Raw genomic sequence first — 19,367 nt, 5'->3', positions numbered from 1 at the left:
AGGGTTCCTTCAGATTCAAATCTGAAACAGGTTTCTCAAAAGTTTGGCTACTTTTTCTTCATTCCAGCACAACTTGTCCTCAGGCAGGCTCACTCCCCTGCCAGCCTTACTTCCAACCTCAGCATCTGGCCTGAGATTTGAAAACACCCTATATACCCTTGATCACCCAGGAAGGGCTTTGTCTCTCTGGAGTTTCACTTTCTTTTCTTTTTTTTTTTTTAAAGTTTATTTTCATTTATTTATTAATATTTATTTTATTTACTTATAGAGAGCAAGCAGGTGAGGGGCAGAGAGGGGACAGAATCCTAAGCAGGCTCTGTGCCACCAGTACAGAGCCCGATGTGGGGCTCAAACTCACATACCTTGAGATTGTGACCTGAGGTAAAATCAAGGTCAGATGTTTAATCGACTGAGCCAACTGGGCACCCTCTTTTTTTTTTTTTTCTAAGATTTCTTTGTATGCAATGGCTTTATTTTTTTTTTTTTTTTAGTTTATTTTTGAGAGAGAGAGAGAGAGAGACAAGTATGCACACAGCAGGGGAGGGCCTGAGAGGGAGACACAGAAGCAGGCTCCAGGCTCCAAGCTGTCAGCAAAGAGCCTGATGCAGGGCCCCAACCCATGAATGGTAACCTGAGTCAAAGTTGGACATTTAACTGACTGAACCACTCAGGTGCCCCTGCATGCAAATGGCTTTAAAGAAGAGTATGATTGTTTCGTCTATGTAGTGATTTCATGTTATTACAGTGTAAGTGAAAGTCTTTTATACCCTTCTACTTCCCAACCTAAAGCAGAAAGAACCCTTCAATTAGCATTTAACATGAATCTGAAAATTCTCACCAGTGCAATAAGATATAAATATGAAAGTACAATATTAGAAAAGAAGAAGCAAGGTTATTCTTTGTGTAAAGCAGAATGCATATCAAAAAATTCAGTTTTTTACAAATTATAATTGGGTTTAAAAATCTATAAGGATACAAAAACATATACAAATATCCATGCTTTTCTTATATAACAATAGCATGTAAGAAAATATAAAAGACAAAAAACACAAAAATAGCAATTCCCCACAAGAAACAAATATCTAAAAGTAAACTTTAAGATATAAATGAAACTTTTATGAAGAACACTTTGTAACTAATATTACAGATCTGAATAAATGAAGAAGCATACCATGGCCCAACAGGGCCTTGATAGAGGCATACCATGGAGTTAAACAGGGTGTAAGATCACACTGTGAGGGTGGTATAAGAGTAGAGATCTGAAGGAGGCAAGGGGACAAATCACAGAGAAAAAACTTTCTAGAGAACAAGGAAGGCCTCAAGATGAAAGCTTGCTTAGCAAGCTCAAGGAAAACAAAGAAGATCAGAGTGGCTGAAATGGAGTTAATGAAGGGGAGAATAATAAGAGAGTAGTAGGAGATAAAATCAAAGAAAAAATGGTCAGATTATGTCATTGTGAGAACTATGGGGTTTTTTTTTTAATGTTTATTTAATTTTAAGAGAGAGAGAGAGAGAGAGAGAGCAAGAGAGAGCAAGTACAAGCAGGGGAGGGGCAGAGAGAAAGGGAAGAGAGAAAAGGAAGACACAGAATCCAAAGCAGGCTCCAGGCTCTGAGCTGTCAGCACCGAGCCTGAAAGTGGGGCTTGAATTCATGAGTCATTAGTTTATGACCTGAGCCGAAGTCGGATACTCAACCTACTGAGCCACCCAGGTGTCCCCCTATAAAACTTTTTTTTTAATGTTTATTTATTTTTAGAGAGAGGGAGAGAGACACAGAGCATGAGTGGGGAAGGGGGAGAAAGAGAGAGAGGGAGACACAGAATCCAAAGGAGGCTCCAGGCCCTGAGCTTCAGCACAGAGCTAGATGCGGGGCTCAAACCTACCAACTGCAAGATTTTGACCTGAGCTGAAGTCGGACGCTTAACCAACTGAGCCACCCAGGCGCCCCACTTCACGAAATTTTATTTTACTTATTTTTTAATGTTTGTTTGTTTGTTTATTTTGAGAGAGAGGGAGTGACAGAGTGTGAGTAGGGGAGGGGCAGAGCCAGAGGGAGACACAGAATCCGAAGCAGGCTCCAGGCTCTGAGCTGTCAGCACAGAGCCCGACGCGGGGCTCTAACTCACAAACCGTGAGATCATGACCTGAGCCAAAGTCGGACGCTCAGCCGACTGAGCCACCCAGGCACCCCTAAAAGAAATTATATTCCTTTTGCTTGACTTCCAAGGGGCTCCCTGGACTTAAAGCTAATATCTATTTTCCTTTCCTACCTCCATTCTTTTTTTTTTTTTAAGTTTATTTATCCATTTTGATACAGAGAGAGGGAGCAAAGCCAAGTGGGGAAGGGGAAGAAAGAGGGAGAGAGGGAATCCCAAGTAGAATCCACACTGAAAATGTGGAGCCCAATGTGGGGCTCAAACTCACGAACCTTGAGATCATGGCCTGAGCCAAAGGTGAACACATAAATGACTGAGTGAACCAGGAGCCCCCCCTACTCATTATACTGCCCTGATGCTATGCCTAAAACCTAAAAAAAAAAAGAGGTTGTTACTTAAAAGATCTAAGAGTAAAATTCTTTTGAAAGTAAAATATAAAATTAACACTGCACTAGGAACATAGAATTTTGTGTAATTATACATCAACAGATGGAAGAAATGAAATATTCAGAAAGCCAGTATTGTAATTTACTCTGAAGCAGAAGAAAACTCATGGAAATGACCACACCTGCCATAGGCAAAAACAAAAAAGGCCTTGACAATATGTACCTGGGGTCAAGTACACTGGTTCTAACTTGTCCCCATTTTACAAAGAAGAATGCTCTCTTGGGAAGTTCTTAACTTTGCTATCTCCAGAATAGTCCTCTTAATGATCCATAAAATCTATGAACAGGAATTCTAAGAGTGACAATGAAGTTACCCTACACTTTGGCATTTAAAAAGAACTAATTACTTATTAATTATTAAAAGTAACTATACACTGAGGAACAAGATTACTTGTTTTTGTCAAATTACACAAAATCATTGTTCATAGTTTTAAATAATGGGCTAAGTTCATTTTTAAAATTTTACAGAAAAATCATCAAGGAAGATTATGATACAAAAAAGATAAAATTTTCATACAAGAGTACACACTGTCATAGATTCTCTTTTGTAACTAAATATCAAATATACTACATTCATTGACACTGTAACCTCCTGATGAATCCACCTTTGCAAAGGTCCAATAATTTTGAAACTAAAACTAAATTTTAAAAATATGCAAAACTTCTACATAAGTACATAGTTTTCATTTTTTTTAAAACAGAGCTATCTATCTGTTTTATCTATCTATCTATCTATCTATCTATCCTAAAAAGGAATATTTAGGGGTTCCCAAGTGGCTCAGTCAGTTGAGCGTTCGACTTTGGCTCAGGTCATGATCTCATGGTTCATAGTTTCGAGTCCAGAGTCGGGCTCTGTGCTGACAGCTCAGGGCCTGAAGCCTGCTTCAGATTCTGTGTCTCCCTCTCTCTCTGTCCACCCCCACCCCCGCTTGTACTCTCTCTCTCAAAAATAAATAAACATTAAAAAAAGTTAGTAAGGGGGCGCCTGGGTGGCGCAGTCGGTTAAGCGTCCGACTTCAGCCAGGTCACGATCTCTCGGTCCGTGAGTTCGAGCCCCGCGTCAGGCTCTGGGCTGATGGCTCGGAGCCTGGAGCCTGTTTCCGATTCTGTGTCTCCCTCTCTCTCTGCCCCTCCCCCGTTCATGCTCTGTCTCTCTCTGTCCCAACAATAAATAAAAAACGTTGAAAAAAAAATTAAAAAAAAAAAAAAGTTAGTAAGGAGAGTAATCACAGGAGTCTGATATATAAACTGAGATAGCACTACTGTTTCCTTTTCCAAAATAAGATACCTGGTCACTTCATTTACAATGTATGAAAGAAAAAGAAACCTTTTTGTTCCTGCAGAGAAACTGCTTTCTCAAATTCTAAACTTTCTTCTAAGTAGTAGATCTACATATAAAAAATCTGACCCTGAAACAAAACAAGGAAGACAGTAGCCTTGACAGAAACTATGTTCTCATTTGAATACTTCTAGGTACTGACCATATGCTCAACAAGTACTTCTGATTAATTAGTGTTTATACAATACACTAAATTAGAAACACACACAAATCACACTGACTTGACTCTCAAAATTTTTTACCTTTGATAACTGTTTATAAATCTCCTTAAAAAGCACAATTTCTTTGCTAAAGGAGAAATGCGGAGGGGCGCCTGGGTGGCTCAGTTAAGCATCAGACTTCAGCTCAGGTTATGATCTCATGGTTCATGGGTTGGAGCCCCGCATCAGGCTCTGTGCTGACAGCTCAGAGCCTGGAGCCTACGTTGGATCCTGTGTCTCCCTCTGTGTCTGCCCCACCCCTGCTCACTCTATGTCTCTCAAAAATGAATAAAGGCTAAAAAAAAAAAAAAAAAAAAAACTTAGAAAAAAAAATGTGGAAAGATGTGTTGAATATATTTAAAAGAAAAAAAAAGATCAGATCGTCATGGTCACCAATTAAAACCATGCTTTACAGTTCCCTCTTACGCTTATGTGATCTGTTCATATTTTGGTTATAGACTGCATGCAATTCATCATCAAATATTTGCCAAAAGCAGGCTAAAATAAATTATATATATTATTACATGAACTGGCAACTGAAGTGCTGGGAAGAGGGAAGGGAACTAACTTTATTTTCACTTAAAGAAGTTAGAGGTAATGACTGCAATAATAATTACTCTACTTGCAACTCATAGATCAATATCAGAACTTCTATTTTACTAGCTAAATACGAATGAATCTATCACCCATCTAAAAGTATAATTTTTTTCTGGTTCACAACAGCAGCACACCATACTCCCAACATTCTAAATAATTCCTGGCCTACACTTGGGCCATCCTAATCAAGTCCCATCTTACCAGAGGTTCCAGCTGCAGAAATAGCTCTTTAACGCCAGAAATGGGTTCTCATTAAAAACAAACAAACAAAAAACTGGCAAAACATCCAAGCGTTTTCAAACAGTAACACATTTCTTGACACTGTTGAGGAAGCAACCTGTTCACAAATGCAACGACCTTCTGAGATCTACTTAAAATGGCTGTAATCCTTACATCTTGTACAACCGATAAGAGGATAATGAAAAAGGGACATGGAGATTTACTAGGGGTTTATGGTCAAAGAATCATTGACATACTTTTTCTCTTATTGAAAGAAGGTGCCAGCAATGCCAGCTAAAATGTTGCAAGGGAATATAATAACACACATATTTTTAATTGAGATAATAAATGCTAAAATAGAAACAATATAAATTTAAATTAGACATCAAAAGAATAATCAAAATGCATTCAAAATTAGCCCAAAATACTACATTAATTACCTCAAATCCACTACTAAAAAATCTGAGTTATTCATCAGGCTTATTCATTCTTATGATACATTTTAAGGAAATTCCAAAAGTTCTTTCTTAGTTTATTTAGAGACACATTTACACGAAAGAATAGGCACAAATATTTTCTTCCAAAAATATGGCTAAATTATATGAAAATATCAATATTAAAGAAAATAACTCTCAATTCATTTTTATCTTATTTGTTAGTTTTTGAGAGAGAGAGAGTGTGTGCACACACAAGCAGGGGAGGGGCAGAAGGATAGAGATAGAGAGAGAATCCCAAGAAGTCTTCACATCCAGCTTGGAGCTCAATCCTACCACCAGCTATGAGATCATGACCTGCGCTGAAATCATTGAGTCAGATGCTCAACCGACTGAGACACCCAGGCACCCCTCAATTCATTTTTTAAAACATAGTTCTTAAATCATAGTTCTTCTACTGCCCAATTCATTTCTAAGTATCCCAAGGGGGGAAAAAAAGGAAATTGGAAAAGTGAATCTGCAAGATTGTCTGAAGTGAGTCTGAAGAAAATGGTGCACCACAACCACAACTCCTTCTATCTCAATTAACAAGTTACTCATAAAAGATTGAAGAATAAAATGACTGTGTGTCCATAAACTGCCTTCATCTCAATTTTGGCACCTAGTAGCCATCTGATCTTGAGAAAGTTTCTTTAACTTCTCATAGTCTTAGTTTCCTTAGTTTTAGAATATGAATAAAATGAACCTCAGAGAGGGCACAAGGATTAAATGAGAGGATATACAGAGTGCACATAGTGCCTTCTTTAGTAAGTGCTCAATCTACACTAATTAGAACTCTCATAAAGAGAAATTAAGAAAACAGTCCTGTTTACAATTGCATCAAAGAGAATGAAATACCTAGGAATAAATTTAGTCAAGTAGATAGAAGATCCGTACTCTAAAAACTGTTAAGACCTTCTTTAGTATTATGTTTAGATTCCTTTCTCTTTATTTTTTGTGGGTATCTATTAGTTTTTGGTTTGTGGTCAACGTGAGGTTCATATATAATACCCTATATATACAGCAGTCTATTTTTTTTTCTTTTTTTTTTTTTCAACGTTTTCTTTTAATTTATTTTTGGGACAGAGAGAGACAGAGCTTGAACGGGGGAGGGGCAGAGAGAGAGGGAGACACAGAATCGGAAACAGGCTCCAGGCTCCGAGCCATCAGCCCAGAGCCTGACACGGGGCTCGAACTCACGGACCGCGAGATTGTGACCTGGCTGAAGTCGGACGCTTAACCGACTGCGCCACCCAGGCACCCCTACAGCAGTCTATTTTAAGTCTGTGGTCACTTAAGCTCAAACACATTCTAAAAACACTACATTTTTACCATCTACTTCATATGTTTTTAACATTATATTTTACTTTTTATTCTGTGTATCCCTTAATTATTACAGAAATAGTAGACTTTACTACTTTGTCTTTTAACCTTCATACTAGCATTACAAGTGGTTGATCCCCTACCTTTACTGTATGTTTGCTTTTACAAACAGATTTTTCTGTTTCATAATTTTCTTACTTCTAGCCATGGCCTTTTCTTTTTCACTGAGAGAAGTCCCTTTACTATTTCTTACAAGGCCAGTTTAATGGTGCTAAACTCCTTTAACTTTTGTTTGTCTGGGAAACTATCTCTCCTTCAATTCTGAGCGATAACCTTGCAGATAGAGTATTCTTAGTTGTAGGGTTTTTTCCTTAGAGCACTTTGAATATAACATGCCACTCCCTCTTGGCCTGCAAAGTTTCTGCTGAAAGATCAGCTCATGGTCTGATGGGGGTTCTCTTGTATTTGCTCTTACCCCTTTGAAGTTTCTCTTTTATCTTTAATTTCTAACATTTTAATTACTATGTTTCTTCATGTGGATCTCTTTGGGTTCACCTTGTTTGGAAAACTCTGTGATCCCTGAACCTGGTGTCTGTTTCCTTCCCCAGATTAGGGAAATTTTCAGCTATTATTTCTTCACATATGTTATCTACCCCACTTTCTCCGTATTCTTCTTTAGAGACCCCCATAATGCACATGTTAATATGCCTGACATCCCAGAGGTCCCTTAAACTATCCTCATTTTTAATAATTCTTTTTTCTTTTTGCTGTTCAGCTTGAGTGCTTTCTACCACTCTGTCTTCTAGACTGCTGATCCATTCTTCTGCATCATTAATCTGTTGATTCCCTCTAGTCTATTTTTCATTTCAGTTACTGTATTCTTTACTTCTGATTGGTTCTTTTTTAAAATATTTTCTATCTCTGTTGATGTTTTCACTGTTTATTCATTCTTCTCCTGAGCATCTTTCGATGAGCATCTTTAGTTTTTTTTGTGTGTTTATTTATTTTTGAGAGAGAGAGAGAAAGGAAGGGGCAGAGAGAGAGGAAAACACAGAATCTGAAGCAGGGTCCAGGCTCTGAGTTGTCAACACAGAGCCCGACGCAGGGCTTCAACTCACGATCCTTGAGATCATGACCTGAGCCAAAGTCAGACAACTGAGCCACCCAGATGCCCCTAGGTGAGCATCTTGAGGACCATAACCTTCAAGTTTTTTATCAGGTAGATTGCCAGCTTATCTCTGTTTCATTTAGTTCTTTTTCTGAGGTTTTATCTTGTTTTTTTCATTTGGAACATATTCCTGTGTCTCCTCATCCTGCCTGTTTGTTTCCATGTATTAGGTAGATCAACCACATCTCCCAGTCTTTTTTTTTTTTTTTTAAGTTTATTTATTTTGAGAAAGAGAGAGAAAGAATGCGAGTGGGGGAGGGGCAGAGAGAGAATCCCAAGCAGGCTCCACACTGTCAACGAGAAGCCCAACGCGGGGCTCAAACTCATAAACTGTGAGATCAGGACCTGAGCCGAAATTGAGTCAGATGCTTAACCGACTGCACCACCCAGGTGCCCCACACATCTCCCAGTCTTGAAAGAGTGGCTTTATGTAGAACATGTCCTGTGGGGCCCAGAAGCACAGTCCCCCTAGCCACCAAAACCAGGAGCTCCAAGGGTATCCCCTGGGTGGGCTGTGTGTGCATTTCTATTACGCGGGGCTGTGACTGCTGGAAGTGCATTGATAAGTGGAGCTGTCCCTAGCATGACCGGCTTAGATGCCCCGATGCAGTTACTACAGGCACATTGGTAAGGTTTGGCTGCCCTGCTGAGGCTGGAGCCAGTTTGGGAGGCTGCTGGTCCAGGCCAAAGCCACCCACTGGATGCAGCATGGTGGGAGCTGCTTTGGGGTCCCTGGTTCTGGTGGAGGCCACCCAATGGGTGCTGTGGAGTGGAAGCCATTTGGAGGAGTACTAGACCCAGCTGAGGTCACCTACCAGACAGATACGGTGGAGCAGAAGCCGCTTTGAAGAGTCACCTGTTTGGGAGAGAGAGTTAGGGATGGAAGGATATTGAGGCAGGGTGAGTGGTGCTAGCAAGGCAGATGTAAAGTATCAGAAATGGCACCTACCAGCACTAGGCCAACTAAGTAAGAGTAAGAAAAATGGCAACCGCCTGTGTTTCTGTTCCAGGAGAAAGTTCCTTCAAATCCCTGCCCCTTCAGCACATGCACTAAAACTAACGAATAAATCTCTTTTACATATGACCCTGGGGACTTCAAACCCCTGCCTCTGTGCTCTTGGAGTGGATGGATTTGTGCACAGTCTACTTTTAAGAGCAGAGTCTCAGGTTTCCTAGAGCTCAATGGGTTTCCTATAGCTCAACAGCTTTCCTGGAGTTAGGCTCTGCTGTTTCAAATCCAGGCTTTGTGGGAGCTCATCTTCCCAGTGCAGGTCCCCAGGCTGGGAATGTCCAATGTTATGCTTGAAACCCCTTGCTCTTCAGGGAGGACTTCTGTGTTTGTGACATCCCTTCTGTTTAAGGGTCACCACACTGGGGGTATTAGTCCTAACTACACATCTCTGCTCCCCTCCTACCTATCTCCATGTGGCTTTTTCTTTATACCTTTAGTTGTGGAATAGCTGTTCTGCTAGTCTTCAGGTTGTTCTGAGAAAGAGTAGTTCTATATGTAGTTGTAGTTTTAGTGTATCTATGAGAGGAGGTAAGCTCAGAATCTTTCCACTCCACTCTCTTGATCCTCTTCAGGTCTAATCTTAGGTATGTAAATAGCAAATTATGAGAGAAAAACACAACAGCTCTGATAAAAATTTGATTAAGATCTACTCAAATATTAAAAACTTGAACTCTGGGCTAATGTTCTAATTCAATTTCTTTTTTTCTTTAAAAAAAATTTTTTAATGTTTATTTATTTTTGAGAGAGAGAGAGAGAGAGAGAGAGAGAGAGAGACACAGAGCATAAGCAGGGGAGGGGCAGAGAGAAAGAGGGAGACACAGAATCCGAAGCAGGCTCCAGGCTCTGAGCTGTCAGCCCAGAAACCGATGCAGAGCTTGAACCCACAAAATGCGAGATCATGACCTGAGCTAGTCAGCCACTTAACCCACTGAGCCAACCAGGTGCCCCATAATTCAATTTCTTAAGCTTAAAAAAGATACGGAGGCACCTGGGTGTCTCAGTGGGTTAAGTGTCCAACTCTTAATTTCAACTCAGGTCATGGATCTCTTGGTTCCTGGGATGAACCCTGTGTTAGGCTCTGTGCCGTGAGCAGCTTTCCTGGAGTTAATCTCCAGCTTGGGATTCTCTCTCTCCATCTCTCTCTGCCCCTCCCTACTCACACATGCACACACACTCACTCTCAAATAAATAAAATTTAAAAAAAATAATAATAAGGTAACAATAATCTGGAATTTGCAGTTCTGAAAAATGTACCTGCCATGACAAAATCTAAAATCTTACTCTAACTCTGTATTGAATACAAATAGATTCCCCAGTTTCACTTGTGATTTAAATAAAAGAGAACATCTGATTAAATATGGCAGTGTGTTCAACTTACTATGACTTTAAATTTTACTTTATAATTGTATGTGAAAAATAAAAGGCATCTGCATTCTAATATAAATGTTACTTACAAGTGAAAAATTGTAATTCCTTTTTGTTTCCTAGATATCTTGGCTCATTACACAAATTTAAATGTAGTCACTGATGCTTTAAAATAAATATTTTCTGTCTACTTATAAATCAGTTAATAACATTATTTTTTTATCCTAAGTTTCCACATTCAGGACACATTATTTGAAAAGTTTAATGTACCAAATATCCTTTGAATGGAAGAGCCTGCAAAGAATTTAGTGGTGAATTGCTTAGCCAGAAACTGAGAATGTATAGGTAATATGATAAATCATAGCCATCAGAATGCAAACCTACCATGTCAGAATTTCTAAATGAAATTTAGCAGTAATTCTGACTTTATGATAATGCTTTCATATAAGCCCCATGAAGAAAGTAGCTATTTGCTGAAGCCCATTGCAACTGAGACGTGGACAAGTTGATTTGTGTACAGATCTACAACCCTCTGTTATGAAACTGCTTGCTTCCAAAACAATAACTCTCTAGAGATAATGGGTAAAGCTCACTGATATTTGCAAGCCAAGTGTCCAATGATAAAAGAGGTTACATATTCATTGTAAAGCACCCATTCCACAACAGGCACCAAGCTGAGTCCTTTAAAAACGGTATTATCTCATGTAATCCTAAAGGGTAGACCAATATGCCACCCCAAATATCCTACTTGGCATAAAAATTATATTGAGTTGAAGGCAATTGAGAAGAAGCAGATAAAAGAAAAGCTCTCTGCAAACTCTCCCTACCTTTTGCCTAATTTGTAAAGGTGTCTTCCCGCTCCTCTACCAGAAAGACAGAAGTAATCACCAGAGACTACTCTAGACCCTTATCAACCTGGAGATTGTACCTGATAAATGAATCTATATAACAAACCTTACTAGCCAGCCCTACCATTAGTTTCTCCACACATTTGCCTTCCCATAATTTGCCACCTCTAGAAACTCAGTCCTTTTGTCTTGTCCCCTCTCTACAAAACTATTGTTCTTTGCTAAGATGCTATATAAACTCCAAGTCTAACCACCATGCATAAGCAATGTTAATAAACTTGTTTCTCACTTGGTATCTGCCTCCTGTGAGTCTAATTTAAAGGGCTCTATCGGGGCACCTGAGCGACCGACTTGGGCTCAGGTCATGCTCTCACGGTTTGTAGTTCAAGCCCCGCGTTGGGGTCTGTGCTGACAGCTCAGAGCCTGGAGTCTGCTTCGGATTCTGTCTCCCTCTCTCTCTGCCCCTCCCCCACTCATGCTCGGTCTCTCTCTGTCTCAGGAATAAATAAACATTAAAACAAACAAACAAACAAACAAACAAACAGCTCTATCAATGAACTCAAGATGGGTAGAGGAAGAAAGACTTCCTCCCTACATGCCTTACAACACTCCTGTGAGGTAAACTGTATCATTACCTCTGTTTTCCAGAGGAGGAAAAAGAAGTTGAGAGATTAAACAAATTTCCCACTGTTACATGAGTAATAAGCAGCAGGCCCAGTGTCTGACTCAAAGTCTGAAGAACTCCGAAACATCCTATCTGTATTCCTCAAAATATAGTTCAGAATTACCTTAGATGTCTATTGCCCACTGAATAAAATCATGATTATAGAACCAATAACCAACATGTTTAACACCCTCTCCAAATAATTCTAATGCTCAATGAAGGCTGGTAACTACCAATATACCATGGTAGCTTTATATGTTTTTATTAATATTTATTTATTTTGAAAGAAAGAGAGAGAAAGAGAGAGCACAAGCAGGGGAGCAGCAGAGAGGCGGGGAGAGAGAATCTAAAGCGGTTTCTACGCTGTGAGCACAGAGCCCAATGTGGAGTTTATTCCCATGAACCTCAAGATCATGACCTGAGCCAAAATCAAGAGTTGGACACCCAACTGACTGAGCCACCCAGGCGCCCCCATAGTAGGCTTATATTTTATTAATTTTTTATTTTGGGATATCACTCTTACAAGAAACAAGGATACAACAAAATTCAACTAAGGTGCTAGCAATTTAAAATGTTATAAATAACTGAGAAAATTTAAAGCATAGCATTTCTTCAGACTTTTACCATACACTACTGACTTATTTCCATGGCCACCAGGGAAATCCATGGGTGTACTATAGGAGTAGATAAAATAATTAGTTTAGTGCTCTATACTCCTAAAACAACATATAACTCCTGCTTACTCCTGGGGAAATCAAACGTTTAAATGAGTACTTAGAATGTAGACTTTTAGTAGCTAAAAATTTTTCAATACTTTACAGTCCAAAAACTTGCATTTAGACCACTGTACTAAGAAGAACTCAAATATGAACTGGATAAGAGCCTTGTCCCTATGGGACTTGTAACTTCTGAGGGGAATCAAAGCCACTTCCAAATGACCCTAAGAGAAGGTAAAAAGCATCTTAATTGCTTTAATAGAAATGTAAGATGTGCAGGAATGCAAACAGTAAACTTAATTCAAACTGAAGAAAAATGGAGAAGGCATGACAAAAGAGCATATGGATTTGGCTTTGAGGATGAAGAAGTATTTCAATTCTTAAGAGCTGAAAGATGAAATGCAATCTAAATAAAGGAATATTAGAAGTGATATACGGGGGCGCCTGGGTGGCTCAGTCAGTTAAGCGTCCGACTTCGGCTCAGGTCACGATCTCGCGGTCCGTGAGTTCAAGCCCCGCGTCGGGCTCTGTGCTGAATGCTCAGAGCCTGGAGCCTGTTTCAGATTCTGTGTCTCCCTCTCTCTCTGACCCTCCCCCGTTCATGCTCTGTCTCTCTCTGTCTCAAAAATAAATAAACTTAAAAAAAAAAAAAAAAATTAAAAAAAAAAAAGAAGTGATATACAGAGTAACTATAAAAGCCCATGGGGTATAGTCATGGAATATTGACCAGTGCTCTGTAGTTGAAGCAGAGAACACATATAAAGAGAAATGAATATGGAAAATTAAGAACAGGAAACTATGCGACCTTAGAGCCATGCTAAGGAGTTTAAACTTTGTTCTATAGAAAATGAAGATTCCTTAAAGGCTTCTGAAAAGAAAAAGTATTTTTTTAATGTAAACTAAGCAACAACAACAACAACAAATTTGCCCTTCATTCTCTCCTATCATTAACATATACTCAGATAAATAAGGACAAACATTGCAATGATGGCAGCAAAAAAGAAACTCTTAAGAAATAAGGCTGAATTAAGATTGATGGGGTCTAATGTGAAGTTTGACAAGGAAAAGTCAAAGTTAATCTCAAACTGGATGACTGGAATTACAAATACTATTAACCATGATAGAAAAGACAGGAGGAAGAACATGTTTGCTTTTTGAACCTTTAAGATGGGTTGAAAACAAGGAAACATGCATTTGATTTTACATATGAGATTAAGATGTTAGAATATATAGAGTGAATACTCGACAGTCAAAAAGAATGAAATCTTGCCATTTGCAACTACGTGGATAGAACTAGAGGGTATTACACTAAGCAAAATTAGTCAGAGAAAGGCAAATATCATATGACTTCATTCATATGAGGACTTTAAGATACAAAACAGATGAACATAATGGAAGGGAAGCAAAAATAATATAAAAACAGGAGGGGGACAAAAACATTAGAGACAAATATGGAGAACAGAGGGTTAACTGGAGGGTTTGTGGGAGGGAGGATGGGCTAAATGTGTAAGGGGCATTAAGGAATCTACTCCTGAAATCATTGTTGCATAGATGCTAACTTGGATGTAAATTTTTTAAAAAATTTAAATTAAAAAAAATAATAAATAAAATACAGAAAAAAGAAAAAAAGAATATATATATAGATATAGATATAGATATAGATATAGATGATATAGGTATATAGTGGAAAAAAGGAACAATAGGCCCCAAATGGAGTCACTTGTGTGGAGCCCCAAGTCAACATACCAAGACTTAATATCTCATCTAACTGTAGTTTCAGCCTTTCCCAGAAATGTGACCTTTAACCTCTCAATCTGGAATTCCTGATAAGCACTAGAATAAGGTAATCTGCCTGAAAGACCTCAGGCATTCCCCCAAAGGAAGATGACCTTGCCTGAAAACAATCTACTGTTTGTTAGAAACTCCTCCCCACCCCCCACTTCACTCTCACTCCTGCTCCCTCCTATCTATAACTCTTCCATTTTGTGGAGCTCCTCAGACCTCCTTTCTATTTACTAGATGGGATACTGCTCAGTTCATGATTTGAATAAAGCCAATTTGATCTTGAAATTTATTCAGTGGAATTTTGTTTTTCAGTAATACTCAGGAGGTATTTATTAAAATGAATATACAGTTTGGGGTGCCTAGGTGGCTCAGTAGGTTTAAATGGCTGGCTCTTGGCTTCAGCTCAGGTCATGATCTCACAGTTCACTGGTTCGAGCACTGCATCAGGCTCCACAGTGACAGTGCGAAGCCTGCCTGGGATTCTTTCTCTCTCTCCTCTCTACCTCTTCCCCAATTGTATGCACAGCCATGTTCATACAGGTGCACATGCTCTCTCTCTCAATATAAATAAATAAACTTAAAAAAAAATGACTATACAGTTTGAGATACCTCAAGACCAGAAAACTCCATCAAGGTATCACCCACAAAGATATGAAGTATAGATGAAGCAATGGAAATGGCTGTAATGAAACAAAGCACACACATCATTTAAGAATAAAACAGAGCTAAAGTCCAACCCATGAGAAACCCTTTCTACATTTAAAAGATAGAGAAAAAAAAGGAGAACAGTAAAGAAAACTCAAATAATTAAAAACTAGGAAACTACAATGGTTCCAAAGCCAAAGAACGGAATTTCATGAAAACCGAATGGTCAATAGTGCTAACAATGCTGCAGAGAGACAGGGGTAGATAGAATGACCTTAAGAAGAAACCATTTGGTTTAGAAATTAGAAGGTCATTATTACAGGTGAAACAACACATCTACATTAATATTTGCTGTAAATTCAAGGTAAAATTTTTTTAATAAGGCAAAGGCACTGTAACTTTCAAATACTATTAAAACTTCAAAAATCTTCCCAAGTGATAAAAAGCTAAAAATAGAGAAGATCATCTTTAAATAAAAATGGAACCATATAATGGGATAACATTTTTAACATTTTGATAATTATTTTTACTGATTGAATTTAAGTAAGTCAGTCTGTAATCTTTAATAATACAGTGCTTTCTGGGAGTGCAAGCTGGTATAGCCACTCTGGAAAACAGTATGGAGGTTCCTCAAGAAACTAAAAATAGAACTACCCTATGATCCAACAATTGCACTACTAGGCATTTATCCACGGGATACAGGTGTGCTGTTTCAAAGGGACACATGCACCCCCATGTTTATAGCAGCACTATCAACAATAGCCAAAGTATGGAAAGAGCCCAAATGTCCATCGATGGATGAATGGATAAAGAAGATGTGGTATATATATACAATGGAGTATTACTCGGCAATCAAAAAGAATGAAATCTTGCCATTTGCAACTACGTGGATGGAACTGGAGGGTATTATGCTAAGTGAAATTAGTCAGCCAGAGAAAGACAAATATATGACTTCACTCATATGAGGACTTTAAGAGACAAAACAGATGAACACAGGGAAGGGAAACAAAAATAATGTAAAAACAGGGAGGGGGACAAATCATAAGAGATTCATAAATATGGAGAATAAACTGAGCGTTACTAGAGGGATTGTGGGAGGGGGGATGGGCTAAATGGTTAGTAAGGGGTGCTAAGGAATCTACTCCTGAAATCATTGTTGCACTATATGCTAACTAATTTGGGTGTAAATTTAAAAAATAATAATAATTTTAAAAAATAATACAGTGCTTTCCAAAATAAGCCATAAGCAGTATTTGCATTTGCAAAGTATGTCAGACCTAATTTCACTTTAGGCAACTGACAAAGACTTTCTCCTTGACCATACTTAAGTCTCTTTGAGCCCTCTTTCTGACTAGGCCTCCAACTAAGCCCCCATCCAGTCTCTGGCTTGCTCAAATCCAGTCTTAGCTAAGAATGCTGCTAAGTCGTCCCCCTACCCTTGATATCTGATCAAGTTCCTCATACCCCATCTCTGATGAATAAGTCCTTGGCCTTATCCCCCTACCTTTGATGCCTCCTCTTAGTAACTTTCCCTCCAGTGACCACCTCATCCTGCTCCTTGGCCAGAACTCCCTACTTGTCCTTGTTATATTTAGAATCAAGACCAATCTTTGTCTCCTACTGCAATACACCACTACAGAAGTCTTGGGTTGTCTTTCTTCCATTTTAACAAGCGTCAGAGTAATTTTTTCTATAACATGAGTCATTAGGGGCGCCGGGGTGGCTCAGTCAGTTAAATGTCTGACTTCAGCCCAGGCCATGATCTCATGGTTTGTGGGTTCAAGCCCTGCATCGGGCTCTGTGCTGACAGCTCAGAGCCTGTAGCCTTCTTCAGATTCTGTGTCTCCCTCTCTCTCTGCCTTCCCCTGCTCATGCTCTGTCTCCCTCGGTCTCTCAAATATAAACATTGAAAAAAAATTAAAAAAAAAACAAAAACAAAACCATGAGTCATTAAAAGAAAGCAGTCACACTCTTAGCATATATTAGCAGAAAAATAATTCACCACATAATCACAAATGAAAGCACGAGTTCAGCAAAATATCCATAAGACTGACAATTTAAATATAAATCTAAGTTAAAATTTACAATGAGTATAAAAAGATTCCCTAATTTTTTATGCAAAACAATTTTTTTTAAAGGCTTTCCTATCAAAAATAAAAACAAGAGCACTGAAAAGTAGTAGAATCAAGTCCATTGCCTATTCATGCCAGAATTTATCAGAACTTCTGGTAATAATGGAATGAAAATGGGCAGAAAAATAGCTGCTGTGTAATTAGTAGCCAGTCATAAGTTATACAAAGCAACAGATACAAGTAGCACTTAACATCCAGGCCCTCTATTCAGTTAATAAATACTTATTTTTTAAGGGCTTGGCACAGAGGGAGAAAAAGCAAAGAATAATATAGATTCTATGATTTAAGAGAGATGACATGTACAAATAAATGGAATGCTATAAATAATTTCAGTAAGAGGTGGAAGTGATAAGTTCATCCAAGAAGGGTACAAAAAAGGTGTTACGAAAGTTCAGAGGAATGAGAGATGATTTCTCACAGAAAGGCAAGAAAAAGTTTCCTGGAAACAAAGGGGCATGTGATTTAAGTCTTCAAAGATGACTAGGATTTATAGGGAGAAGTAAAGGGAAAGGCACTCCAGTGTTAAGAAGCAGCATAAGCAAAAGCCCAGTGTAGGTACTTTTCTGTACCCACAGAAAAGAATAAAGGTTAACATTTAAGGTCTATGCAGTGGTAACTTCAATGATGTCCCTCAAAAATCCATGGTCACCTGGAACCTCAGGATGTGACCTTATTTAGAAATAGTGTCTCTGTAGATATAATGAATTCAGCATCCTGAATTTAGTCTGGGCCATAAGTCCAATAACTGGTGTCCTCATAAGAAAAGGAAAGGACACAGAGAGATACAGAGAAGGCCACAGGAAGATGGAGGCAGACACCAGAGTTATGCTGCCATAAGCAAATCCTGGGGTCACCAGAAGCTGGGTGAGGCAAGGGAGAATTTTTCCCCAGGGCCTTCAGAAGGAATATGTTAACACCTTGATTTCAGCTTCCAGAACTGTGAGAAAATAAATTTCTGTCATTTCAGTTTACAAATTGTGCTAATTCGTTACAGGAACTTTAGGAAACTAATACCACTAGGTTAAGGGCAATTAGTAGAGGGCTATTGTGAAATAGTATGTAATTGGTCTCTGCCCCTGGTTCCTCCTAATATTTAGTTGTGACCAAACTCTTGTTAACTTCCCGAGTGATAAGGGTTTCTGACACAGTGGCCCTAAATCCCTTGTAATTTCCTGGGTGATACTCCAGTACTTTGTTCTAATGCCTGAGGTGACTCTTAGTGGGCTTCTGGATAGAGGCTGGTCACCAGGAAGACCAAGCCATAATCAGAAACTTGGAACTTTCAGCCCTACTCCCCATTTGCTGGAGACAGGAAAGGAGCTAGAAACTGAGTAACTGATTATGCCTACATGACGAGGCCTCTATAAAAATCCCAAAGTATGGGCTTTAGCGAGCTTCTGGATTGATGAACATATCCATGTGCCAGAAGGACTGACACATCCCAGTTCCTGGGCTTGGGACCCTTCCAGACCTTGCCTCTGGTTGCTCATCTGTATGTTGTTTTTTTTCTTTTTTACACAACCTTTATTATATATTAAGTCAATAAATATAAAATGTTTCCCTGAGGGGCGCCTGGGTGGCTCAGTCAGTTAAGTGTCCGACTTTAGTTCAGGTCATGATCTCACAGTTGGTGGGTTTGAGCCCTTCTTCAGACTTTGTGCTGATAGCTCAGAGCCTGGAGCCTGCTTCTGATTCTGTCTCCTTCTGTCTCTGTCCCTCCCCCACTCTCACTCTGTCTCTGTCTCTTGAAAATAAATAAGTGTTAAAAAAAATTTTTTTTTAATGTTTCCCTGAGTTTTTATAAGCTCTTTTACCAAATTATCAAACCCGAAGCATAGGTAACATCTAATTTAGAGCTGTTTGATCAGAAGCACTGGCAACAACCAGGATTTATGATTGGCCTCTTCTGTGGGTAGCAAAAAAATGGTCTTGTGAGACTGAGTCCTAAACCTGTGGGGTCTGTGCTAACCCCCCCGGGGGAGATAGCGTGTCAGAAGTGAACCAAATTGCAGAACACGCAATTGGTATCTACAGAGCATTGAGGAATAACTTTGTGTGGGGAAAAAACCTACGTATTTGAAGTATAAAAGCATTCAGTGAGTACAGAAAAAAAAAGTTTTCTTTTTCAGCTATGTACTCAATGCTCCAGCATTTTTTAAAAATGTTTATTTTATGCGCGCGTGCAAGAGAGAGAGAGAGAGAGAGAGAGAGAGAGAGAGAGAGAGAATCCCAAGCAGGCTCTGCACTGTCAGCGCAGAGCCTGATATGGGGCTCAATCC

General features: G+C 39.0%; 1 protein-coding gene and 1 long non-coding RNA gene across 2 annotated transcripts in view; one reads left to right on the top strand and one right to left on the bottom strand.

Moving 5' to 3' along the window:
- Positions 1 to 19,367, bottom strand: part of USP32 (ubiquitin specific peptidase 32) — a 248,995-nt gene that overhangs the window by 97,900 nt on the left and 131,728 nt on the right. The window contains exon 5 of the mRNA XM_049637818.1: positions 19,361 to 19,367. This exon is cut by the window's right edge and continues 159 nt beyond it. Within this exon, the coding sequence (XP_049493775.1) occupies positions 19,361 to 19,367 (7 nt within the window). The remainder of the gene's footprint in view (positions 1 to 19,360) is intronic.
- LOC125927467 (uncharacterized) overlaps positions 1 to 19,367 on the top strand; it is a 129,801-nt gene that overhangs the window by 31,246 nt on the left and 79,188 nt on the right. The window lies entirely within an intron of this gene.

This window comes from Panthera uncia, chromosome E1 (genome assembly GCF_023721935.1).
Source record: "Panthera uncia isolate 11264 chromosome E1, Puncia_PCG_1.0, whole genome shotgun sequence".
NCBI classification, from domain to species: Eukaryota; Metazoa; Chordata; class Mammalia; order Carnivora; family Felidae; genus Panthera; species Panthera uncia.
Note: the sequence above shows the minus strand (reverse complement) of the source record. Positions and strands in the feature narration are given on the sequence as shown.